Below are 27,034 nucleotides of genomic sequence, written 5' to 3'. Positions count from 1 at the left end.
GAATGTGTTAAGAAGTTTCAAGTTCTTTTGTATTTCGTGTCCTTTGATGTGTTCCATATATTTTCACCTAAAAGTAGGTCCTGGTACATAGACCATTCCCTTATGCCAATTTGCGGATGTGTGGATGCTTAGGATGTTTCTGATGCCATCGGCATGTTTACTGCAATTGTTGCTAAAAATTAAGGGTTATCAATTTCAACAATTGATTCGCCAAAAAATCTTCTTCACGGGTACTCAACTAACCTGTTCCATTACCCAGCAACATTCCACCGTGTACAGTGCTCGAGGCGGGGATGATCACATTGATCGGCCGAATCCAGCCTCACGCTCCCGATCTCTTCTCTCCTGTTTATCTCTGACCGTGCGCGCTTCCGCGATTCTCTTTTGATCGTGACGGGTCTAAAATGAGCTTTCATGGTGCTTGACTCGCACGAGATAGATCGCGCAGCAGTACCACGAAAGCAAGAGTAACACCGGCGGTCGTCGTCGGATTGCGTACAGTGAACTGTTTATAGTTGAGGTGAAGCTTTAACTCAGTCGTAGATCAGTTTCCAGCGAGTACACGCGTCGGATGGAAGTTGCTGTGGATGAGAGATTCGAATGTACGTTCTGCCCTGGTGAGAAAGCAGACTGTCTGTATGTGAATGAACCGAGTGTAGCAAGATTGGATGTGAGTGTGTGCTAGGTGTGTTGTGTTACATGAAGATGTGCTTTATTTTGTTGTAGTTGTTGTTATTGTTCTTGTTGTTGTTGTTTGTGCAAAAATGTTGTTTCGCCTTTACTTCGAACCCTCTGTTTCGTCGCTGCATGTTCGGAAGGAAGAGTTCTTTTACCGAGAAAGGGGTGCTATGGGTGTTTGCGGAAATTGGTTCTGTTCGTTCCGTGCCTTCGTTTAGCCGTGTTCGTGCAGCAGTGCAACAAATAAACGCCAAAGCGGAACCAAAAGCTGGTTGGCGGTGCCACAGATTACAGGACCGGAACAGCAGCAGTAATAGCAGCAGCAGCAGCAGCAGATATAGGAGAAAAGCTAATTAGACACTCTATCCAAGTGTCAGCAAATGAGAGAGGCAGTGTTTTGGGATGGGTTTTGTGTGTGTATTTTTTTTTATTTCCACGATCCAGCAAAGTTCAAACGTCGTTTTGTTTTCGGCCTAGTTCTTCATCAGTGAATCGCATCGCTTTTTTTCGCACCAACCCGAAACAATAACGGTGGATAATGAACGTATTCGTTTTGGGGGATGATGACAGTTGGTGTAAAAGAAAGAAAAAGATGATTAAAAGACTGCGATACAACGCGTTCAGTCCCCTTTTGTACTTGATCTTTGAACATCTTCGTTACATCACCATACGTGCGTGATCGAGAAAAGCTTTCAATGTGTTTGCTACCCAACGCTGGGTGACAGGAAGGGAGTGTGACTGTGAAATGAATGAAATACTGTGTTTGATGTTTTTACCAATTTTAAACGCTCGTCGCTGAAAACAATGCAAAACAAACACACAAAATTATTGGACAGCATTTTTCATCAGACTTTGTCGTGGTGTTTGTATGTGCAAACAGTATATGTATAGGGAACTGTACCGGTGGAGCTGGGCGCATTTGTTCCCCTCCACTAGCTCAACAAACAGTCAGGCTCAAATGGTGCAAATGCATGCTCGAATCTCGAACGTACCTCAGAAACTCTCGGAAGATGATCTGCCACACAGGGGGTAGATCGGGAGGATGAGATCATCTGCAAAGCTAAAATCAATCATCCAGTGGAGCTCATCTGCGTGACAGTGGTAGAAATTGCTCTCGTGGAGTAGACAATATTAACAGAGAAAGCATTATAATACACAGAACAACATCATCATGATCATCATCGTCGTCATCATCACACATTCCCTTGCGGACGAGATCGCTTATTGCGACTGTGAATCAACACCGAGTTGAGTGTAATTGTGAGCTGCGCCGTGTTTTCGTGTATCTGTGTTTGTGTGAGTTTTGCGTTTTGCCTGGCACGGGAGATGTAACTGTGTGTCTGTTTATGTGTGTAGTGCTGACGAATAGGAATGAAAAAGAGAGAGAGAGAGAGAGAGAAAGAGAGAGAGAGAAAGAGAGAGAAAGGGAGAGAGAGAAGGAATGAAAAATCCATCCTTCGCCTTTTGGCCCATGTGCCGCTGAGCCTCTACTCTTCTCTCCACGTTGAATGGTTGTTGACTTGTTTTTCCTCTACGAATTTTCCCGCTGTTTAGCTTTTATTTTTAGGTTACCGCAGACAAAAGCCTCTGCAAGCAGGTGAGAAAAATGCTAATGCTCACAGGTTGAACAGGGACAGGGAACGAGCAGGCACAGTATGAGGTATGAGCGCAGAATGAGCGTCAGTGAGCGAGCGGCAACAATCGCCACAATAGTACCGCACAATGGAAACTTTGGGTTTGTTGTGAAAATGAAAAATCCGTACCTCCTTAGGGAAGCACGATGATGATGATGGTAGTGGCGCTTGAAAACTATTTCGTTCTGCGCAATCCCGGTGTTTGTGCACCGGTTTCGCTCACGAGGACCGTCGGAACGGCTACGAACGAAAGACTGCAAGACGGCAGCAGGCGACGAACCCAGCGAAAGAGCCCGGGAATGCTGTCGTAGCGCTGCCGCAAGGTTCAAGAGCGACTTCGATGCTGTAGATACGGTGCAATGTAATGTGTGGTTTTTTCTTCGGCTTCACCTTCATATCTCTAGCATATATGTTGTGATGCTAGGCCGTTTTGCTCTCGATGGTCGATGGCAAGACTGTTGTTGGACGTTTGCTAATGTTGCCTGTTGAAGGGAAATTATGGTTATGTGGTAATAACAGCACACGCTCGGCCGGAGCGTGCGATTGAGACATGCCGCTTATTATGGTGCGTAATTTTGGGAAGCAAAGGCAAAACAAAAGTAAAGAAATGTTATGCACCATTTTACACGCGGTTAAGAAAACGAGTTTTAAGGTTGTTAGACAAACCCCTTCGTACGCATTGTTAGCATTTTAAACAATTCGGCAATGTGTGAACTCAGCTCGTACGATATTAATATTTAGCAAAATGATAAAAAGTATTGTATGGGAAGTCTCATTACACAGTTCTGTGCAGCGGTTGAATTGAAAGTTTTGACAGGAAACCATCTGGATCGCTGCCAATACCTTTCCACAATGCCGTCAAACGACAAAAAAATGAATAAATTACCGACAATATTGTCACACGATCGATGCTTTTACAGCGCACCGTTAAGCTGTGAAATAAAACACAGCCCACCGTATCGCATGAGCACGCATGTAGCATAAAAGGAAATAAGAAATCATTTCAAAATTCGTACACCCCCGCGTACCACCGCGTACCGTGCCTTCCGTGCGTGTGCGTGTGCGCGCGTGTGTGTGGACAAATATTGATCCAAAAATATGCTGTGCTTCATCAAACACCTCTTAACGATCGTCACACAAGTTTGTCGTATCGGGGAATCGGGGCCAGCCCAGGCACAGCAATGTAAAAATCGTACAAAACGATCTCACTCACGCATTTCTCGCAGGGCCATCAGCCTTGTGCCTTGTGTTTTAACAGATTTTTTTTTGTTATTGTTGCTTTTGTTCGCCGAAAACGCACGCACAAATTGAATCCATTTGAGAGGAGCGTAAAAGGGGAGTAACAAACCACCCGTAGCTTAATCGATTTAGTTCAGTGATCAGCGAAATCTATTGCCATTGCCGGGTGTTGCGCGAATGTGCGCGTGCGGAAAGCAACCGCACACACACAAAAAAAAACAAAAACAAAAAAACATATGTTTCCTTCCGATCGATGCCCATGCACGCGGTTTGGTTTCAATGCCACCGATCATTACACACTGGAACGCAGGGGCGAATGAGTGATAAACATCTTCGGTATCTGCAACATCGAAATTGCGAAACGCCTTTCTATCGGTTGCATTCCTGTGTACAGTGACCTCTAAATTAAGGCAACGAACGAATGTATAGGGTCCATTTTGCCTTGCACCTAGCTCGTGACAGCAAATTCCTGCAAACTATTCTGTGTACCCGGTACCGGAATATAATACATTTTTAATTGCATTATTGATTAGTGGGTGTGTGTGTGTGTGTGTTCATATCCTCGTGCGACACTGAAGGCCTCGATCGTGTTTCCTGTCCACTTTCGGAACCAACACGCTGCGTTGCATTGTTGCGAGAAAAGATGAATGAATAGAAACAACCTCTATCGACTCGGTGACGACGATGACGTCGACGACATCGATGATGGCGACGGTTTTGCCATACATGATCCGCCGTATGTCTTTGCCATTGGCGAGCCGTTCTCAACGGCAATGGCCGTGGACCTCCGTGTGCTGGCGTTTCTTTGGCGGCACAAGATTTGCGTTCAGGCATGGGCGGTTTGTATGTGTTTCCTTTTTTCATTCAGCTTTCATTCACCCTTTGCACACTCAGGCCCCACATCTGTTCTGCTGGTCGCATTTTTTTTTTCTGGTTAGCATTGTACTCCGTCTGTGATGTTTATTGACGGTGTTCTAACCACATACGCCTCTGCTTTCTTGTGCGGTGGCGATGACGATTACGGTGACGGTGCGATCGTATAATTCATTGGAATCCGGACATCCACTCCAAACATAGACGCCCCTGAGGGGGTGGCTAAAAAAGCATCCGTAACACCAGGATGGCAATGGTTCTTAATTCCGGTCCGTCGATGGTGAACTTTACCTTGGGTGCTGGTTGGAAATGAAGACATATTAAAACTTACTGGCAAACACAATTTAACATTTTCAAAAAAAGATAAGGATAATTACATAAATGTAGCTAGATTTGAACATTATTCCATTATTGATGTACAGTAAGGTTATATGCAGCTTGAGGCACTAGTCAGAATTAAGTCCCCAGGCATTTAATATTTCAATGGTACTACTCTAGATATCTATATAATCCTGCGATAATCTCGTCCATCTCGACCCTATCCAGGGAAAAGGGTGGACAATCATCACCACCATCATCATCATCATCGTCAATCAATTGATTAGGTCTCTGTTTGTTTTTACTTTCATTTTGACCTAAATCTTCTTCCTGGTATTAGTACTCTCTGACTCTCTTAAAAATGCTGCTTAAAGTGAAACAAATGAGATAATTACAAAAATGCTTTGGAAACTAGATCAACCTTGTGCATTTCTAATTTAAATTAAATTTCCCCGTACAGTGCCCATTCAGCTAATTTTCCAATTCATTGCCACGATAAAGCGTGGCCTTGATCAACACACCCGTTTGCTCGCGCAAACACAAACGCAAGAAAAAGCAATCCGATCGATGCACCATACATCGTGTACCTTATCGATCACGGTTTCGTAATGCGCCCATCAACTTCCGTGCGTTTCAAGGTACATCACGTTCACTTCGGTGCAAAGCTTGTTTTTGAACTTCACCAAATAGACAGCACCTTCACCGCGCGCAATTCCAACCATTCGAATGGAAACGGACATGGTTATTGGCATAGCAAAAACCGTACCGGTACCGTACTGTGGAGCCCACGAAATTGCGCCTGATAATGCTTCGTTTACATACCCACCCCTAGGATACCTGGGCAGGGGTGAGGTAGGAAAGCGGAGGGAAAGGGAGGTAAAACACTATGACACGCGCGTTTCTTACGGTCGCTATCGATTGGCGGATTCAATTTCAAGCCAAATCGACGGCGTAGGTGAAAGCGATGATTCCTGTTATTTGCGCGTCTGGTTTTTGTGTACGCAGCGAATGGGTATGTGTATGCGCAGTTTTTTTTTTTTGGCAAGCCCATCATGCAAGATTCGATTTTATTCACCTTACAAAAATACATCCCCTTTTAGCCCGGTTGAAAAGCCGTTTCTTTCCACTCTCGCTTGGCGATCGGCCGAGCTGCTGGTCGTTCGCGCGAGTTGATTAACATTTTCCAACGCTCGATTAGCGGGCGCGACCACTGGCCAACGAACCCCGCGGCCACCAATGCAAACGAAAGTGAGAATGATCGAAACTATTTTGCAGCGATGTACGATGTGATTTCTTTTTCTTTTCGCGATATTTGTAATGTTCCCGCACCATCCCACCGTCCTCCGACGCAAACGAATTGACCATCGGCCGATCGTTGATTGGTGGGTTCGTTTTCCCCGCCACCTGCTCTGATGGGCTCGATGTGGCTCGATTGTGCAAACTTGCGGTCAAATTACGCACCGCTTCAAACGCTCTAAAATGGTTTTATTGACACGCTGTTATCGGCGCACGCCTATTATCACCAGGCCCAATAACAACCCGATTATTGCCACCATCAGGCTCATCATCATCAGCAGCCGGCTGCCGTAATATTGCAACGTTTTGCAAAGCAATTACGATTGCAGGCTGCTCGAGCACAGATCTGATAGCGGCGTTTGGAAATTTACAGCAACCACGGCCGGCGTACCCACGTTAGTGGGATGATGGCCACTGGTCAATAAAAGTCATCTGCGCGTAAAATGATTAGTGAAGATAAAACCGCGATGCCCACTAAAACTAAAACTTCTCTGCTGCACTGATTTGTTCGCCATCCCTTTCCTTTACTCTTTCCATTTCGGTGTTGCGCTTGCATTGTTTGCGTGGCACAACTTGCTTGTTTTTCTTCTTCTCTATCTCTATTGTGCAACCTGAGATGTTGGTAAACTTTGGGTTCGGTGGAGGGGGTTCATTCATCATACCCACCACCCCAATAACTGCTACAACTGGGTGACGATCGCATTTTGTTTTAGCTCATGAATTGATTACTGACGCCGATGGAAATACTGTTAATATTTTAGCCAATTGGTTCAAGATGTGGGAATTTTACCTAATGAGCTTGGCACAAATGAAATACAAATACATACCACCTTACTGCAAACAAATGCACGGAACTATAGCTATCTCATGCACTGCTAAACTCGGTACCTCGATATTGGTATAATTATATTTTATACTTAACGCAAATTACACTACACTGTTTGCTAACTCAGATTACGGATTACTTAATGTGGTGTCGAGCGGTGATATATTGATAACATCCATTTGGAATGGAAAGACTAGTTGTTATGATTAAAAAGTTAAAACAATTGATTTTTTTCGACAACCTTTTTTGATGAAAAAACTTGCAATTTTTCGATTCATTCATCCCAAGGAAATTTTAAATCCAATCATAGTTTGAACAATATTGTTACGATTATTTGATTAAGTTTTCCTTTTCCATTTGAATGTTTTGTATGGCCCAATTAGATTCTATTAAGACTGAAATGGCCCATCTACAGCACTCTGTTAAGTGTACTAGTTAAAACTATTTTTGGACCTTTAAGATCTTCTTCTTCTATTTGGCGTAACGTCCTACGCGGACATGCCGGCCTATACAGGCTTTCGAGTCTTCATTCATTACCATACAGCAGGACTGTCAATCCTTGCTACAGTCCATTTTAGGCTTGAACCCATGACGGGCATGTTATTGAGTCGTTCGAGTTGACGACTGTATCACGGGACCGCCCCGGACGTTTAAGATGTAAAGCGCAAATAAACTATCAAAACTACAGCTTATTGCAATGGATATGTTCTTGAGATAGCAATGAGGCAATCAATATGAAGTCATAATAATGGATGAGAATTATTTGTCAAATGTTCTGTCTTGATATTTTTTTCTGATGAAATCGCTCGCGTATGCGTAGAAATCCATGCCGAGAAAATTTCACTGTCGAAATAATTCATCAAGCATTTCAAAAATATCAATGTATCTCAATAATATACAACTTTTTACTTAAAAAAATATTTACAAAATATAGATTTGTTTCAAACGCCTACGATTTTTCAATTTGTGCCATAAAAACCATAAAGTGTTTATCCTATCCTTTTTATATTTGTCATGTAAAGTATTGACTATGTAAACTATGTAAACTGTAAACTACATGTTGAGACCGTGAGCGGTTTCGGACACTGCTGAGGCAGGCCAAGACCGCAAAGCGGTTGTAGTGCCGGATAAGTAAGTAAGTTAGTAAACTATGAATTTGTTTATCAAAATAACAACATAGCTGACACACAAATCAATAATTATATTAATAAAAATGAAATCTGCAGGCTTCGGATCAGAAGGAGTTGCCTGATCACATGTTCAAACGATTTGTTGTGCAATCTGTGTGGCTAAGGTATTTTTAAGCAACACTTAGCTTTGGGAAGCACTTGTTCATTTGTTGGATGCTTTTTGGTTCCTTCTTTATGTGATCAAAGCTGCTTCACAGACGTTAATTGAAATAAATCTTTCAATAATTCAAATGAATATCGTATTTCACACCCCTAAATTGTATAAAAGGCTTGCAGTCGAATGGCTGTAATCGGTTTATGGTTGAAAAAAATATGTCTACGTGATCGCCTATCGAGACACGATAATCGAAATCTATTAACAATCATCATTCCCCGCAAGCGAATGATCGACACCCGAACTGACCAAACTTGTTACCGCCACAAAGCGGGGGGCCGCCACACGTGTCAAGTGGTCAAAATGTGAACCTACCACTCACAGCCGGTATGCAGCTAACGGTTGTTTGGGCCTGGGAAAGTACGTCACAGTTGCATGACAACGCTTCCTGTTTCTTGGTTTCTTGGTGGACGCATCGAAAATGGAATGGCGCAAAACCAGTCGCTTCTTGGGGAGTGGGCAAGGGGATCGCCGGAATGGTGCGATGGCCTTCCCCGGTATTTGCGGAAGACAACTCTTACTTTCCATGCATTCATTCGTTGGTGACAGATTTGCCGGCCAGCCGCTGTTAATTGAACAATACATAGAGCGGGTGTAGTTGTATGGGCATTAAATTTGCAGCAAATTCTTTTAATTGCAATAAAAATGTAACGAAGGTAAAGAAAGACGACACATTCAAGCAAAAAGGGTGTCAGAGTTCACGCAAAACCAGGGTTTGTGCGCGGACAAGTGGGTATTGGGCTTCGGGGAGATGGAAAGAAGAAAAAAAGCAAACCCCGAGCTATGCGAAGAAAGAGAGACAACCGGTGCAGCTAAACTTTCTCCATTCGGGCGCACACAGGCAGCCGAGAGAAAAGGGCCGCCCGAAACAGGGAGTGATAAATTAATGCGAACATCCCAACTCGTAAGCGCGGAGAGCTCCGGACGGAGCGAAAGGCACAGAGAAAGGCATTCCACCCCGCATTCGGTTCGCTGGAGCTGTGCGAGAGTGCGTTCAATGGAAGCTAGCTGTGCCAGCGAGCAAACGGCAGTACAAGAAAAAGCTAAACGGGGAGTGATCCGCCCAAAGGGTTGGAGCAGCGTGTGCAGAAAGCTCGGCCAGTAGTAGTCGCGTAGCGTCATCCGGATCAGGCACACAGCTCGGTGCTCCGACCGTTCAAAGCTCCACACAGCCCCAGAATAGCCATACATGTTCTGGCACTGCTCGTGCACGTGCGCACACATACAACACGCTTACGCTTACACAAACACACACATACACGCCGCTTATTTGTGCCCACTTGCCACAGAGTGTGCCCAGTGCCCGTGGGACGCCGCTCTGCCACCGCGAGGAGCCCACCCGAGCAGTCCCGTTCGACCGTGTTGGGTTGGGGTGGGCTGGGAGGGGGTGCTTTTCGCGAAGAAACTCTTGCTCCGGCTCCAGCGCTCCAGCGGAAAAATGGAATGGAGTGAAACGAGTTTTTCAATCATTATGTACCGCAGCAACAAGTAGTATCGAACAAAACCGCCGCGAACGGCTAGCCAAATCCGAGCCACGATCGCGCGAGCGAAAGGGAAAGAAAGTACGTGCGAAAGTGAAAAAAAGAGAGCGAGAAAAGTGAGACGGCGGGATGTAATAAAACGGCAGCTTCGAGAAGTTCAGACCTGTCCGCTCTGGCGAACCGAAATTGGCGGTGGAATCATCTAGCGCCAGCGCCCAAAAAATCTGTGACTGGCCACCCGAACCGCGATCTGCTGCTAGAAAACCGTGGAGTGTGGACAGCGTGTGCGGAAAAGGAGGGAGTGCGGTGGCCGTACATGGGGTGCAGTGTGTGAGAAAGTGTACGAAAGCATAAAACTAACCACTTTTTAATGGAAAAAACAGCAATACCCGGCCGCTTGTGTGACACGATTTAAAGTGAAACTTTAAATTAACTTCCTCTCCAATTTCTCGCTCTCTTTCGCCGGCCACAACCTGGCGCAGGTCCGTCACGTCCGGTCGGTTGCGATCACTGCTTGTATGTGCGTCCAGCGGGGGACAGGGTACGGTTCGCGAAAACTCGAGATTCGCGAATTACAGTGCTCATCATAGCCCCCAAAAACAGCGTGCAGAAAGAAGCAACGGCGCGCGTATTAAACATGAGGCTGTTTATGTGGTACCCTGTATCGAGTAAGTGCATTGAATGGCGTGATGAGAAGAGCTAAAATATTGAAAATAATGTCCAGCATAAAGGAGAAGGTCCATAAAATTCCTCTAAACCCCTTTATGAACTTCAACAACGGACAGTGTAGCCGGCAGTAGTGCTGCTTTTGCCCTAATCGCTCAATCGTTCTCTTCTCCGATCGTTGTTTATTTCCTATTTCTCCACCTCAATTTTAGGCTTTTTCTTTCCCGATCACACAGTGCTGAGACATATTCCAATCCACTGGCCCTCCACTGTCCATCATCCTAACGCCAGTTCCGTGGCTTAGCTAACAAACCCTTTCGGCTCGCGCATTCCCTTTCTTCACATTCACAAAACTACGATCGCTGCACTGCAAACGATCCGAGCGAATCTCGAGCGCTGTGTTTCTATGTGTCCACTCGCTCGGTGGAAAAGCAATCGCACCGCCAGTATTACTATAATTCCGCCTCTACAAGGGTGGCCATTTACTACGCCGATTCGCTTTCCCAAAAACCCCGGTGCCCGGCAATTGCGTAAATCCGATCTTCGTCGCTAACGATCGACTCTCTGCCCAAGCGGGATGGTTGGAGAGGGGAAGGCGTGGTTGGGTGTACAGATTGATTCGATTCAGTACGATCCTCTGGGCGGGATCAGTTCCCGAATCAACGCGTACGATGATGATGATGGGGACGGTGGCGGCAATGCGCTAGAGTTTTCCAGAGCGTGAAAATCCAAGAAGAGGAGAACTGTATAGTACGGCATGCGCGTGCCCCTATTGTGCCGCGATCGGCACACTGCACAGCTATAACCACCGCAGCAGCAGCAACCAAAACAACGACTAGCTAACAAAAAAATGCGTCTTGTGCCGTCTTTTTCTTGCCCCCGACTCCGTGCATCAGCAGATATCTTCAGCGTGGATTGGATAATTTATGTAGTGCTGCACAACACAGGACCGGTGGTGTGGATGGTGTGATGGATAGAACGTCCATCATCATCCGTACCACGGTTTGCATAGCATTAACGGTTATAACAGTGCAATTGCCTTGTTTGTAGTGGTGTTGCGGTTTTGGGGCACCTGTGAAGTGCATCACAAAACCGGAAAAAAACATTATCGTAGCTTGCAGCAATTCGGTACTTGGTTGTGTTGTGTTCGACCGATCGCAAGTATTAAAAGTGTTTCCAATTATTGATCGATTCGAAAAAAACCAGGTCTTCTCCGCGCCAAAGAACAATCGAGTGCGGAGGTGCGGCCAAGGTGGAAAATGTACAAACAAAAAAGCGACGGACATAGACGAAGAAACATTGCGGATTTTAACGGTGACGGTTGGATCAGTGACCGTTGCGATTAAAATCCCATCACTTCGCGAAAGTGGGTACGAAACAAGTGGCTTTGACTCCACTTTCGTTGTGGCAGCCGACAGGCCAGACTTGTGACGGAGAGTAACGAGGAAGAAGAAAAATAGATCATAATTTCTTGTTGTTTAATGTAAGTTAATTTCCCCTCTTGTTTTTTTGTGACTGTTTTCTTCCTGTATTTGATTGCACCGGAGAAGTAAGAAGTGGATCAACGATCGTGTGAGTGAAGAAAACAAAAACCATAAAGAATTAAGGAAAAGCAGAAAGACGCTCGCTCGCGGTGCAGGAGTGAGATCAAATTTGGTGCACCGACGACCGCTTTTTGTGAGTGTGTGTGATTGAGTGTGTGTGTATGTGATGTGCGAGCCTTCCAAGACAGTAAAGTGTCAGTGAGTGCAGCAGGCAAGAAAAGTCCGACAAAACAAACAACCACCAACAAGTGCAGTGGCAAGCCCCATTCCGCGACCCGAGCACATCGAACCGAGGCGACCGTTCGCTTGTGGATTAATTCATCCATCAAGGGAACCAACGACGGCAGCATCATGTACCGACCGAATTTCTACGAATCAACGTGCCTCCGGTGCAGCGAAATCGTTTACCAGGTGGATAGGGTGGGCCCGCTGAAAGATTTTACTTTCTTCCACTCCGGCTGCTTCAAGTGCAAACGGTGCGGAACCAAGCTGACGCTCAAGACGTACTACAACAACCAGCACAATCAGGATGATAAAGAGGTAAGTCAATCGGACCGATCTTACTTTCGCGTCATCGGCCGCTTTTCGCTCAGAAGCGGCCCAAGCAGCGGCACCAGCAGCCGAAAGGGGGGAAGCGATGATCGCGGGCGGCCGGCGGGGCAATCGTAGCATTGGTGTGCCCCGATCGGAGGAAGATTAAAACAAGGAAATGAATTAAATGGCTACCGGGTATGATGGGCCTATTTGAGCAGTTACCGCACTAAATGTACTCGCTAATAGCTCCGGGGCGCTAGTGAATGCATCATTTTTCCACCGCGTGCAAGATGTTGGATATGGTAAATTCGTTTCGTTTCGATGCCTCATACACGTTGCAAATGCAGCGCTACACAAATTCCATTTTGCTTCATCCATCTCTTGGGCGTTGGATTGACAGTACATTCAACCAAACCAAATCGGTACATAAGTGGTAGATATTTTTGAACGTTTGAAATGGGCTGTAGTTTGTTATTACAGGAATTCTTAATAAGAAGTCATATTACTAAGTGTTCTAAAACTTATTGACTAAAAGAGTCTGCCCTTATAATTTTATGTGAAGTTTTTTACTTAACTGTTGCAATTTAAATCGACCCATATTTGTTGCACATTTGGCAGTGCGTATGATTCTGATCTTTGCTAACACAAACATTCGATAAAACCAGTTTGTATTCCGTCAGGAACGTCCCACTGCTAGAGCCAACTAGATAGATAGCTTAATTGCTTGGGAGTTTTACAAATGCTAGGTAGAACGGTTTCATCACAGACGACTCAGTTAGAAACTTCTTTTTCTTTGGCACAACAAGCGTTGTTGGTTAAGGGCTGCCTGCACCACTAGTGGACTTGACTTGGCTTTCAATGACATATTGATTGCTCATATAATAGTCAGTACTATGTATGGGAGCACGGTCCATGGCACGGGACTTGAACCCATGACGGGTATGTTGTTAAGTGGCGCATTAAGTCGTAATTACAGGCTAAATGAAAAGAATTGGAATCAATGGCTTTATAAGATTTTTTTTAAATAGAAAAGAGTATTATTTCTGTATGTTTTTCAATAGGAGAATCATTTTCGTTTTAATTTAACAACATTTCACATTTAACAGACAATTTAATTTTCGGATATTATTCTACATGATTTTTTTTTCTTTTTCTTTTAAATTATTTTGGATTGAAGAGGTTTTACATTGCGAAATGACCACGAGTTCAGTTCAATCATACTTTACCATCTCGTATAAGGCTCTGTTATGTAGACAATCACCTAATTTCAAATAGATAAAAATTATTAAATCGTAGCAAAACAAACATATTTCCACTAAAGGCGACATAAAAACTTAAACCGGGGCATACATAAGTTATTTTACACAACAGTATTGCTTTAAATCGCCATACGTGGGACTGACTATCGTGCTATGGGGGAGTAATCCAAAAGTCATTGAAAGCCAACCCCAGGCAGGCCTTGACCAACAACGGTTGTTGAGCCAAAAAGAAGAAGAATAATTGCTTTAAATCAACTTCAGATAAGTTTCTTGTTATAAATTTTAAAATGTACAGAAGAATTTTCAAAATTATGTAATGTGACAGTTATACACTTATAGTTTATTTTTGTTTGCTTTTTTGTCTTAGTTTGATAACCATGTACAGTTTTAAAAAAAAGAACGATCTTTGGTTTACACACGTATAGTTTATTTAGTTTAGTGTTGTTGTAAATTACCAGAAAACCCCAAGGCGACATTACACATAGAAAAAATACTTTCAACATGATTCCTGAGTAATTTTAAAGCTGAACAAAAGAGTCTATTTAAATTCCATTTCCAATAAATTATCAGCTGAAATTTTGAGTTGTCTGTCAATACGTAAAACGAGCATAAAGCTCAAATTTCTCTTACACTAAGTCATTTTTATTTTATTTTTAAATGGTAGTTTCATTGATGATACTTTCAGAATTTCAGCCACCCAGTATATTTATGTTATTATATGATCGTTACTGCATCGGAATCGGTAAATGTATTATTTTGAAGTTATGTTAGTTATTAATTTCTATCTGTGAATTTCTCACCCGAAATTTTGGAGTGTGTTGAAAGACTCTTTAAACACAACTTACATTAATGGGGCCCTTTGCGATTCTAGTCAGCTTTTTTGTATGGAGTTTGACAGTTGGAGGCTGAAATCATGTAAACACTCCTTACAAAACCGGACACAAAACTAGCCTGCGATTTTTAATCTAGATTATTTTAGCATCAAAGCTAAAATTAGATTCGAGCATCTGCTCGAAGAAATGGCAAAATAAGATGGTGTTTTCATTTATCACAAGGTGCATTAAAGAGATCAGATGGTGGAACTATCTGGAATCTAGAATCTAGAATCCAAATGTATGTAGTTCAGGTGGTCTCATAGTCTGTTTTTATAACCAAATTTGAACATCACTTTCTGACAGAACGGGTGAAAACTTTTTTTCTGCTTTCCGGCGACTTTTCTACACTGAATACACTCTTAAAATCTTCGTTCAGAAGCAGAAGCAATAAAAATCAGCCTTCTAAATACATACCGATTGAGATAAGCCCACCTTACATCCACTTTGATAGCTGCTCGAAAACTCCTATACAATGCAAACAGCTGACAGGCTGATATTTCAGTCTACGAACTTAAAACGGAAAGGGCCCCAATGTAATTAGCCACCTTATTTATCAATCCTTTGACAATATTCTCCTTCGTCTAATAATTTTATAACCGATCATACACTTTTTATAAGAGCGATATGCTAAGCGAGACGTTTAACCACCAACAAACCGACGTGACACTTCGAACAAAATGAGCTTCAAAAGTTGTCTACTTATTTCAAATGAAAATACGTTAAACACTAGCGCCATCTCCATAATGATTCGCTTACTACACTGACACAGAGAAGAAACTGCTAAACCCCCTTTTTGTTTTTCTTCGCAAATTCCAATGCGTTTTGTTTTATGTACTTCTCACATCTTTTGCATTGATTTGGAAACTTATAAAATGATTTTCCTGGGTGTTTTGTCCAATAATTCTCACAAAATCTTGCCTCACACTGCCTTCGCCATTTGTATTTAGAAAAGTTGTTTACATCGAAGCAGCAGTGAACAGAGCTTACTTTGACAGAAGTGTTCGCCTCACTGGTAAATGACAGTACTTCCGTGTGGGACACTTTTGTAACGCCAGTGTCACGTCGGTTTGTCGGTGGTTTAACTATATACTTCTTCTATATGGGGTAACGTCCTACACGGACATGCCGGATAGTCAATCCTTGCTACGGGAGGACGGTTCAATCTGGGCTTGAACCCATGATGGGCATGTTATTGAGTCGTTCGAGTTGACGACTGTACCACGGGACCGCCCCTAACCATATACACGGAACCATACATTTGGTATACGAACTCTGTGTGTGGACGTACAAATTGTAAGCAAGAAGTCTCGGTAAAGCTTCTTGTTTATTCTGAACGATTGTGCCCATATAACCAAGATACCGAAAACACCACCAATTTCTTGTACTAAAAATCCAATTCCATCAAACAAAGCTAATAAACTATCAGTTTTGTGGGTTAAGCCACATGGCCACAGAAGCAGCCACTTCAATGTTGTTGAAGTCAGATTTTTATGCACGGGCAATTTATTTGCTCAACATGTTTCACCTGTGTTAAAATGTTATTTAATTGTGCAAAGGAAGCAATTAAACGTGTGTGTTTAAGTTGGTTTGTTGTAAAACAAACATGTTTTATGTATATGTGTATATGTGTGTTTGTTTACTTGCGAATGAACTTTTCCATTTCGCTGGTCGGTGCATAGTTTATAGACTAATAATATTGCTGAAGTTGAAGTGCAGTGATGTAAGTGAATGAATTTAATCAACCGAGGAGTTAAAATCCTGTCCAGCATATTGTCCTAAGCCAACCCTTGATCAAACTTTTCCTCAAAGCATTTTTGGAAAAGGTGGCTTAAGGGTGGGCAAGATAAATACATCGGATCGGAACTGGCAGCTCCGATTGTTCTAAAATTTGGTGGGTTAGGCCCGTGTCTGTGCTCCATCGGATGCGATTTTATCGGAAGGCCTGTCAAAATTTTATATGGGATTTGACAGATAACGTCGGACGTGCGATTTCGTCGTACGACGGAATCAAAAAATTTTGATTTCGTCGGACGCCGCATCCGATTTTATCTGTCAAACTAAATGTGTGGTGTTTTGTAGGAACAATCTCAACTTAATTTTTCATAATCGTTATATTATTAAAATCATCCAAATCATCGCAATATTATACGAAAAAGCGTTTGACAGCACGTGCGATAAAATCGCATGCGATGGAGCACAGACACGGGCCTTAACGACTGAATCGACCACCACAAACCCACGTGGATTTGAAGTGGTTTTACAGTGGGTTAAGGACGATTTGGTTATTTGGGTGCCCGTGCATAAAAATCTGACATCAACTACATTGAAGTGGCTGCTTCTGTGGCCATGTGGCTCAACCCACCAGACTGATAGTTTTTTAGCTTTGTTTAATGGAACAGGATTTTTAGTACAAGAAATTGGTGGCGTTTTCGGTATCTTGGTTATATGGGACGGTTGCCTCTGATTTTGTTCTAAAACTGAGAATTTGTTTTAGAACAAAGAGCTCGCAGAAAATTTGTCGCGGTCAAGGACCGTAAAGATATCAGGTCAAGTTATAAGCCCGTTTTGACAGCTAGGTGGAAGAAGAATCGACGAAGAAAACTGAGAGTTAGTTTTCCGCGTTTGGCGAACGCTTCAAGTTCTCGAAGGAAAATTTCCATTTTCAATCACGGGCTGTGTTCTAATAAACTAAAATATTCACCCAAATTGATCTCCACCAAATATTGACCATGCAAAACGTAAACAATCCATCAATACATATACAAGCGGAAAACCATCTGTCAAAATCGAAGCCCAGGGGGGGGGGGGGATCGCCAAAAGCGCTATAACTACACCTCATTATACATTCCACCTTGGTCGCGGTACAAAAGTTGGTCATTTAGAAGCAGTGCAACCCACGTGAGTTTGAAGTGGCTTTACAGTGGGTTAAGACCGATTTAGTTCTGTGGTTAATGGAATGTATTTTGCATTTGAAATTCGTGTTGTCAAATTAGTACAATTGGCTCAAAGAACTGTAAAATTTAGCATATCGTGTATAACGAAATCGCCTATTTTGAATATGGCGTATGTCGGTAAATACTTGAATTCAATAATTTAAACATCATTTTTTTTTAAATTTGTAAGTTTTTGAAATCTACAAATCTTTTTACTATACGGAACAGTTCTAAGTCCAAATTAAAGTTGTTAAAAAATGCCTCTCTCAAAAGTGTCCAATTCAACATTTTGCTCGTGCCTTCCAACTGTACATTCAAAAAGCTGCTTGCCCGTCCCTACAACTTTCCTTATTGGGAACTTGTAATCCGAGAGAGCGGATGGGAATCATTCCGTCATGGTGCGCATTCTCCTTCAAAGTCGGAGCGTACGTCACCAAAATGGAGTGAAGAAAACAACGCAACATCAACACGGTACAAATGATGTAAAATTTAGCTGAAAACAGTGAAAATAGTGAAGTAAAACGTAACCCAATCGCTGATCACAATCCAGTACACATCGTTCATCGTTGGTAGTGCGCAATCGTTCAGCGAAAACATGTCGGACAGCGGCAGCGGCTCTGATGCTGACAGTGTGGCATCGAATCGTTCTCGCAAAAGTGGTGGCTCGAATCGTTCGGTGTCACGGTCGGTGTCCCGGTCGCCCCAGCGCTCCCGTTCGCCCTCGACATCGCAGTCGGACAATGAGCGGCCGCGGAAGAAGCAGCGCAAGGACCGCCGCCGTCTGGACGACGACGACGATGACGACGAGGAGGAGGCGGAGGATGAGCAGGAGCCGGAGGGAGAGGATCTCGATTCGGAGGAGTACGACGAGGAGGAGGAAGATGACGACGACAACCGGCGCGGAGGGCGCAAGAAGAAGAAGAAGCAGGAACGCTTCGGTGGTTTCATCATCGACGAAGCCGAAGTAGACGACGAGGTGGACGAGGATGATGAGTGGGAGGATGGGGCGCAGGAAATGGGCATCGTGAGCAATGAGATCGAGGAGGTGGGCCAAACGGCGCGCGAAATTGAAAACAGACGCCGCGGAACGAACCTGTGGGACTCGCACAAGGAGGATGAGCTGGCCGAGTATCTGAAGCGCAAGTACGCGGATGCCTCCGTGGCCCGGCGGCAGTTTGGCGACGGCGGGGAGGAAATGTCGGACGAGATCACACAGCAGACGCTGCTGCCCGGCATCAAGGACCCGAATCTGTGGATGGTGAAATGCCGCATTGGCGAGGAGAAGGCCACCGCCTTGCTGTTGATGCGCAAGTTCCTCACCTATCAGAATACGGACCAGCCGATGCAGATCAAGTCGGTCGTTGCACCGGAAAGCGTCAAGGGCTACATTTATATCGAGGCGTACAAGCAGGCGCACGTCAAGTCCGCCATCAACAATGTGGGCAATCTACGTGTCGGTATCTGGAAGCAGGAGATGGTCCCGATCAAGGACATGACGGACATCCTGAAAGTGGTGAAGGAGCAGACGGGACTGAAGCCGAAACAGTGGGTCCGGCTGAAGCGTGGCATATACAAGGACGACATCGCGCAGGTGGACTACGTAGATCTGGCCCAGAACCAGGTCCACCTGAAGCTGCTGCCGCGTATCGACTACACGCGTCTCCGCGGAGCGCTGCGCGCCACCCAGACCGAAGAAAGCAGCGATGCGAAGCGCAAGAAACGCCGGCCGGCGGCCAAATCGTTCGATCCGGAAGCGATTCGTGCCATCGGCGGCGAGCTGACGTCCGATGGCGACTTCTTGATCTTCGAAGGCAACCGGTACTCGCGCAAGGGCTTCCTGTACAAAGCGTTCACCATGTCGGCCGTGCTGGCGGACGGTGTGAAGCCGACGCTGGCCGAGCTGGAGCGCTTTGAGGAGCAGCCCGAGGAGATTAACATTGAGCTGGCCGTTTCGTCCAAGGAGGACCCGGTGACGGCCCACTCCTTCTCGATGGGCGACAACGTGGAGGTGTGCGTGGGTGATCTGATGAACCTGCAGGCAAAGATCATTGCCATCGATGGATCGCTGATCACCGTGATGCCGAAGCACGAGGAACTACGCGATCCGCTCATCTTCAAGGCGGCCGAACTGCGCAAGTACTTCAAAACCGGCGACCATGTGAAGGTGCTTGCTGGCCGGTACGAGGGAGAGACGGGTCTGATCGTGCGCGTGGAACCGTCGCGCATCGTGCTGGTTTCCGATCTGACCATGCACGAGCTGGAGGTTTTGCCGCGCGATCTGCAGCTCTGTACGGATATGGCGACGGGTGTGGATTCGCTCGGCATCTACCAGTGGGGCGATCTGGTGCAGCTCGATGCGCAAACGGTCGGAGTGATTGTGCGCTTGGAACGCGAGAATTTCCACGTGCTCGGCATGCACGGTAAGGTGATCGAGTGCAAGCCGACCGCGCTGCAGAAACGGCGCGAAAACCGCAACACAATCGCGCTGGACTGGGATCAAAACCAGATCCGCAGGAAGGACATCGTCAAGGTGATGGAGGGTCCGCACACGGGCCGGGACGGCGAAATCAAGCATCTGTATCGCAACCTTGCCTTCCTGCACTCGCGCATGTACACCGAGAACGGGGGCATTTTTGTGGTGAAAACGCGCCATTTGCAGCTCGCCGGTGGCAACAAAAATCCGATGCAAAACAGCAACCCCATGATGTCACCGTTCGGCGGGGGTATCATGTCACCCCGCATCCATTCGCCGATGCATCCGTCTGGGGGGCGGGGTGGCGGTGGCGGCGGACCGACACGCGGTGGACGGGGCGGTGGGCGTGGTGGGGCACGCGTTTCTCGCGATCGGGAAATTTTGGGCCGAACGATTCGCATCACCGGCGGACCGTACAAGGGTGCGGTTGGTATTGTGAAGGATGCGACGGAGACGACGGCCCGCGTGGAGCTGCACTCGTCCTGCCAGACCATCTCGGTCGATCGGAACCACATCGCGATCGTCGATGGGGGCGCTACCAAGGCGGGCAGCGTCTCGTCGTACATGCGTACGCCGAGCCGCACACCGGCCGGCAGCTACGGCGCCCAGACACCGGTCTACTCTGGCTCGAAGACGCCACTGCACGGCTCGCAGACGCCGCAGTACGATCCGGGCAGCCGCACGCCGTACGGTTCGATGACGCCTTCGCACGACGGCTCGATGACGCCACGCCACGGGGCCTGGGATCCGACGGTATCGAACACGCCCGCCCGGTCGAACGATTTCGACTTCATGGAGGAACCGTCCCCTTCGCCGGGCTACAATCCGAGCACGCCGGGCTATCAGATCAACACACCGTACGCACCGCACACGCCCGGCAACATGTTCAATGCGGACAACTACAGCCCGTACCAGGCCAGCCCGAATCCGAGCCCGTCGCCGTACCAGGTCGGTGGCTACATTGGCACGCCGTCGCCGAGTGCGTACTCGCCAGCTACGCCCGGTGCGCCGGCCTCTCCCTACAATCCGCAGACGCCCGGGGCCGGGCTTGACCCGCAGCTGGGCGATTGGTTCACGACGGACATTGAGGTGACGATTCGCAGCCATGGCGATTCGGATCTCAGCGGGCAGACCGGCATCATCCGCACGGTGAACAATGGGGACTGTGTGGTGTTTCTGCCCGAGGAGGACCACTGTGTAACGGTGCCACTGTCCAATCTGCAGCCCGTGCTGCCGGAACCGGGCGAGAAGTTTAAGGTCATCGTGGGCGAGGACCGTGAAACGGTGGGCGAGTTTATCGACATGTCCGGCAGCAACGAGGCGGTTGTCATGATCAACGGCCAATCTACGCTTATCCCGATGAACTATATGGCTCGCTATCGGGAGCCAACGAAGAACTAAACGTAGTGTTGATGTTAAGCGCGACAGTAACGATGAAGAGAATGGGGTTTGGACAGGGGAAGACACGTACGATCAAATGCTCGGTAATGGACCGTAGCAGTAACTGCTTTTTTCATTATGTTCATCCATTTTTACACTGATTCAAACAACCTTTTTAAGTGACAACTACTGTATTTGCTCCTGCGTACCCATGGGCCACCCGAACGGACATATTGCTTATCTCAAATAAAGAAATAACTAAACGAACAAGAATTATGCAATGCTAGTCCTATAATACATGTTAAAACAAAACATTCCGAAATGTAGAAATATTGTTATTTGAATTGAAAAGTATGGGAGATTAGGATGAACATATGACATATGAATTTGGCTTATTGCATCAGGAACACAAACTCTGCACACCCGTGACACAACAACGTAGACGCACGATCAATTAACCCGGCGCCCTGTGATATTGCATAACTTATGTAATGCAGCTCTGTCCCTTGCACTAATTAATTAGTTCACCCAATTGGGTTTAATTGCTTATAATCGCTTCCTGTGTTCGTTCACTTGACAACATTCTCTCGAGGAAGCTCTCACGCCAACGGAGGCAGTGCATTTACCCCTGGCTGCAACGGTGCAACGACTTGGTTGCATGCAGGCCAGGCATGGGGAGAGCTTTTCGTACCATAACATTGCGCCGTTTACGGAAGCTTCACCGTCGTCCTCGGGTATGCTGCTTTGCAGTGGGTCATAAATGCCTTACGACACACTCATCGTTACCGTACCAGCCGACGTGATAAGCGCGACCGACGATCGATCGACTATGCTAATCAGGCTTATTCATAAAGCTCACTCTGCATAAAAGTGGTTTCATCACGTTGTTCTCTCTTTTCTCCATCCCGTTGCAGGTCTACTGCTGCTCACACGTACCAAAAAGTGGTCCCGGCCATTTCGACCAAACCTCGGTGGGCATCCGGCAGGCGCTGAACGTACCGAAGAGTACCAACTATGTGAACGAACAAATCCGGGGTCATCGGAACGACAGCATCGACGGTAAGGCCCTTGGGTGTTTTGAGGAAGCTGTCCAAGGTTGTTGTTTTTTTTTCTCCTCCCTTTAAACATGTAAACACGGACGCACGCAGCTCCGATCAAAGACTTTCGGAACCGCCACGGAACAATTCCGGCAAACCGGCCCTACCGACCCGTTGGCGGTCGGCACCATGTGGTGTTTCGGTTGGTTCGCTGGAGAATTATTGAGCCGGAAAATTGGCTGAAAACGAAAGCTTTCCAACATCGTGTTTCGCCCAACGGCGGCGATTTTCATGTCCGATTTTCTTTTCCTGTTGTGTGCGAGGCGATGTGTGTATTTTAACGCGGTTAATGTGCGCTTCCGTTCGCTGCGCTTTAGTAGCATTTTTGTGTGTATTTTTGTTATTTAGTTAGCTTGTTATTAACGACAGCAACATTAAACTATGCTCAGCGAATAGACCGGAATAGAAGCACAACGGTCCCCGCTGGTCGGGTTTATGCATTGATGCGCGTTTTTGGTTCATCTTGGGCCTGCTTGTACAATCTCATCCAAATCTCTTCGTTCAGTAGATGGCCAAAGATCTGCGACCTAGGCTTCCACGACTGATGATTGATGCATACTTTCTCGCCAATGCATCAAAAGCTCATCAAAACGATGAACCACGGTTATTCGTTGGCTGCTCGAATGTTCGATCGTTTCGTTCCGGACATTCACTAATTAAATAAAAGCTGGTACCCGTGCCAACAGCCCCGAATGGAGCATATGTTCCGTCCAATGGTTTATGCGTTCTCTGTCTCTCTCTCTCTCTCTCTTCTACTCCAGGCCAACAGCGACTTGGAACACCGAATGGGTACAATAATGGTGGCAGGGAAGGTAATACGCCACCTCAAAATGATCCGGACTACAAGTACGGCCGGTTCGATGCAAGCGCCCTACACATAGCGCATGCCCTGAAGCAGACAGAGATTCAAAAAGCATACGACAAGCCGCGCGAAAAGCCGATCGATTACTATCTGGTAAGTGATATTTATGACGACTATTTGCGTTTAGTATTTTTTTTTATTAGCTTATTTAACAACGTCCTCTTATTCTTTCAAAGGCGCGCGATGAACAAGCCAAGCTGGAGATGAAACATCGAAAGGAGGAAGATGATCTGTACAGAAAGTTTGCCCGCAAAAGAGAAGAGGAAGATCGACGGATGCAGAGTGAAATTCAGGTTTGTGTTGCTCCCCTTCGACAGTTCTATAATACAATGCCGACGCTACTTTGCTTTCCTTCACTTGGCGCAGGACGAATGGGAGCGCGAGCTGCAGCGATTAGCGCACAAGTTCGAGAAGGAGCTCACCACCAGCAGACGATCGCGCGAGGATCAGAACATCCTGACGCTGAAGCACGAGCAGCAGAAGGAAGACCTGGAGAAGAACATGACCATCCGGAAGACGAAAAAGAAGGAAAGCCTCACGAGAAAGCTGCTCGAGCACGAGCGCTCCGAGACGGCCGCCCTGGTCGACCGGCAGTCGAGCGAAATGCTGGAGCTGATCAGTGTACGGCGAAGCGAGTACATGCAGAGCGAGAGCATATTCCTGGACGACGACATCAACGAGACGGTGGTGGCGATGGAGTACCCGCTGGTCGCACCGAAACCGGCACCGCCCGCCCTGAGCAAGTTCCAGGTGTACAACGATCCGGTCGAGTTTCAGGATGTGGATCAGATCGCCATCACCGTCGCCCAGGAGGATCAGAAAACGTTCACCGACCTGGTGCGGCAGCTGGTGGGCCGCTGCACCTCCGACATCGAGAAGGCGCGCACCATCTTCCGGTGGATAACGGTGAAGAACTTGAACACGATGACGTTCGACGACAATCTGCGGGGCGACACACCGATGGGACTGCTGCGCGGCATCAAGTACGGCACGGAGAGCTACCACGTGCTGTTCAAGCGGCTGTGCAGCTACGCCGGCCTGCACTGCGTGGTGATTAAGGGTTACTCCAAGAGCGCTGGTTACCAGCCGGGCGTGAAGTTCCAGGACTCAAGGTAAGATATGCACCAGATATGTCGACCTTGGTGGTGTCGGTGGTGGATGTTGTGGTGATGAAGCCGGGTGCCCTCACACAAAAACGGAGTTGATATGACACTCTTCGGTTTTAACTCGTTACCCTTTTCGTTTTTGCGCTCTTCAGTCATCCGAAAAATTCCAGATTCCGCAACTCGTGGAACGCGGTCTACGTGGCGGGTGCGTGGCGATTCGTGCAGTGCAATTGGGGCGCCCGACATTTGGTCAACGCGAAGGAGGCGCCCAAAACGGGCAAGGGTAAGAACGACAGCTTGCGATACGAGTACGACGATCACTACTTCCTGACCGATCCGCGCGAGTTTATCTACGAGTTCTTCCCGCTGCAAGAGGAGTGGCAGCTGCTGAAGCGACCGATTACGCTGACGGAGTTTGAAAACTTGCCCTTCGTGCGATCGCTGTTCTTCCGCTACGGACTGCACTTTGCCGACGACGGTTACGGGGCCGTTGTCTACACGGACGACACAGGTAAAACCGTTAGAGGATGGGATGTTTGCGTGGGAAAATATTTAATTTTACGAACCTGTTTTTTCGACGCAGGCGCTGCCACGGTGCGGATAGCCATGCCGTCCGACATGCAGGGTTGTTTGATCTTCCACTACAACCTCAAGTTCTACGACAGCGATGAAGATTCGTTCGATGGTGTCTCGCTCAAGCGGTTCGTCATGCAGTCAGTCATCAGCAACGTGGTCGCCTTTCGGGTACACGCACCCTGTTCCGGTGCATTCTTGCTCGATATCTTTGCCAACGCCGTTACACCGCAGGAGTACCTTACGGGGGAACCGATGAAGTTCAAAAGTGTATGCAAATTTAAGGTGCGTAGCTTTCCTTCAACACACTGGGATGGCGTGTGCTTCAGAATGTATCACCATGCTTTCCTTCCGGTTTTCAGATTTGCTGTGAAGAGTTGCAGACCGTGATGGTGCCTTTGCCGGATTGTGCCAGCGGCGAATGGGGTCCCACAAAAGCGACGCGTCTGTTCGGACTCATACCAATTACACATCCGGTAAAAAAGAGTTTCTTCTCATCTACGGTATACTGATCTGACCATCTTTTTTCCGGTTTCGCGGTGCATATTGTTTCAGGAACCACTCATTTTTGCCGGACGAGCGATCGAACTGCAATTCCGTATGTCAAGACCGCTGACGGACTTTATGGCCACACTGCACAAGAATGGCATCGAGGAGAAGAAACTCTCGAAGTATGTGCAGCAGGCGATCCTTGACGATATGATCACATTCAACATAAGGTAGGTTGCGGCTAGGCAATTGCGCCCGACCCGAAATGCAGTGAGGCATGAGCGAGGGGAAATTAATTTGGCTTCCATCTTCGTTCGCAGCTTTCCAGAGGAAGGACAGTACGGGTTAGACATTTACACCCGCGAGGTGGGATCAGTTTCGCACAACAATAATTCCTCAACCGAAAAGCACCTACTCACGCACTGCTGCAAATATCTGATCAATTCATCCAAGCGGAACTAAAGGTTTTTACGATACGGAGAAACATCGCAACCGCGACACTAACAAGCAGCTTCGAAAAAAAATGTGCACCGTTTAATGCTAGTGGCCTTTTTTATCCTCTAAACACGCTGTACATATGGACAACATCAGTCACAGATCCCCTCCCCACTAACTTCCACTCCCTAACCCCTCCCAGAGTCGAGCAACAAGGTCAAATGATCCGAACGTGCTAACGAAGAAGAATCTGCTGTATGTTTACCGTAACATGAACGAGAAGTGTACTTTTAGTTTAAAAAATGTGTTTTCTTTTAAATAATAAACTTGTTACAAATTCATCCTACCTGAAACAGAACCACACGTGGGACATTTATTTTCGATTTGGGCAATTTTGCAGGTCAACGTTCACCTTGTGTTCGAGCTCTTTGTGATGGGCCCGGATGGAGTCAAACGTCTTCTGTTCGTTGGTGATCTGTTGCAGCAAATGGTTTCGTCTGGTCTGCATTGCACGATATTTCGCTCGCATTGTTTCAATGGAGTAGATTAGTTCCTGCAATGATTTCATCACATCGGTCGTCCATCGTAGCACAAACAGTAATATTCCATGCACCATGGAAAACTTACCTCGGTACGCTCCTTTTGAAATCCAAGCTGCAATTGGTAAAACTTCAGCGACGTCTTCAGTTTGTTCACCACCAGTGGACGAACCTGCTCGCTGACACTTTTGCCCGTGGGGCGCCACATTTTGTTTGAGCTGCCTGCTGCTTTGCTCTTTAAGCTTTCCAAAATCTCCACATTGGTATCGATGTCGCATTCATTCCACAATCTGTTCACTTTCGCCAGCAGTTCTTGTTGCAATCCGTCGCGGAATTCCTGCACCGCCACCTCAAAATCATTTTCGTTGGCAAAAAAATCCTTAAACTCGTCGAACCGTGCGGTACTGCAATAAAGTAAGTTAAGTTCATTTTATTGTATTGTAGGTGTTGAACAAACGACAACTTACCTAATTCCATTCACTAATGCAGTGTACGAATCGAGAAATTGTTGCCTTGCGGTTGTTTTGTTTGCTTCAGCCATTTCTACACAAAACCATTTGAATGTGATCCGCGCATTTAA

General features: G+C 46.5%; 3 protein-coding genes across 15 annotated transcripts; 2 read left to right on the top strand and 1 right to left on the bottom strand.

The window, feature by feature from the left end:
- The first annotated feature begins 497 nt into the window (after positions 1-497).
- Positions 498-26,256, top strand: LOC121591540 (hillarin). 13 transcript variants are annotated; one of them, XM_041912184.1, is made up of 11 exons: positions 498-520; positions 11,906-12,439; positions 22,268-22,412; positions 23,212-23,405; positions 23,489-23,605; positions 23,679-24,424; positions 24,571-24,929; positions 25,002-25,276; positions 25,354-25,467; positions 25,547-25,710; positions 25,801-26,256. In XM_041912184.1, the coding sequence occupies exons 2-11, from the start codon at positions 12,251-12,253 to the stop codon at positions 25,940-25,942; spliced, it is 2,445 nt and encodes an 814-aa protein (XP_041768118.1). In that variant the 5' UTR covers positions 498-520; positions 11,906-12,250; the 3' UTR covers positions 25,943-26,256. The 13 variants fall into 13 exon arrangements, with proteins under 13 accessions (XP_041768118.1, XP_041768111.1, XP_041768112.1 ...); XM_041912177.1 differs by lacking the exon at positions 498-520 and adding an exon at positions 522-602; XM_041912178.1 differs by lacking the exon at positions 498-520 and adding an exon at positions 529-617.
- LOC121591539 (transcription elongation factor SPT5) lies at positions 17,904-21,626 on the top strand. Its single transcript, XM_041912172.1, has one exon. The coding sequence runs from the start codon at positions 18,096-18,098 to the stop codon at positions 21,372-21,374; it is 3,279 nt and encodes a 1,092-aa protein (XP_041768106.1). The 5' UTR covers positions 17,904-18,095; the 3' UTR covers positions 21,375-21,626.
- On the bottom strand, positions 26,257-27,034 carry LOC121591544. Its single transcript, XM_041912189.1, has 3 exons — positions 26,922-27,034; positions 26,543-26,858; positions 26,257-26,468 (listed from the first exon to the last, which is right to left on the bottom strand). The coding sequence occupies exons 1-3, from the start codon at positions 26,993-26,995 to the stop codon at positions 26,289-26,291; spliced, it is 570 nt and encodes a 189-aa protein (XP_041768123.1). The 5' UTR covers positions 26,996-27,034; the 3' UTR covers positions 26,257-26,288.

The sequence above is a fragment of the Anopheles merus genome, chromosome 2L (genome assembly GCF_017562075.2).
Source record: "Anopheles merus strain MAF chromosome 2L, AmerM5.1, whole genome shotgun sequence".
In the NCBI taxonomy this organism is placed as follows: Eukaryota; Metazoa; Arthropoda; class Insecta; order Diptera; family Culicidae; genus Anopheles; species Anopheles merus.
This window is presented reverse-complemented; position numbering and strand designations above follow the sequence as displayed.

Bases quoted from the DNA above. Each gene is read 5' to 3' on its own strand.
- LOC121591544 (XM_041912189.1), bottom strand. From the start codon at position 26,995: ATGGCTGAAGCAAACAAAACAACCGCAAGGCAACAATTTCTCGATTCG. The intron at 26,859-26,921 runs GTAAGTTGTCGT...ACTTTATTGCAG, and splicing joins GCATTAGTGAATGGAATTAG to TACCGCACGGTTCGACGAGT. The intron at 26,469-26,542 runs GTAAGTTTTCCA...AAATCATTGCAG, and splicing joins TTCAAAAGGAGCGTACCGAG to GAACTAATCTACTCCATTGA.
- LOC121591540 (XM_041912184.1), top strand. From the start codon at position 12,251: ATGTACCGACCGAATTTCTACGAATCAACGTGCCTCCGGTGCAGCGAA. The intron at 24,930-25,001 runs GTAAAACCGTTA...TTTTCGACGCAG, and splicing joins TGTCTACACGGACGACACAG to GCGCTGCCACGGTGCGGATA. The intron at 25,277-25,353 runs GTGCGTAGCTTT...TCCGGTTTTCAG, and splicing joins AAAGTGTATGCAAATTTAAG to ATTTGCTGTGAAGAGTTGCA.
- LOC121591539 (XM_041912172.1), top strand. From the start codon at position 18,096: ATGTCGGACAGCGGCAGCGGCTCTGATGCTGACAGTGTGGCATCGAAT.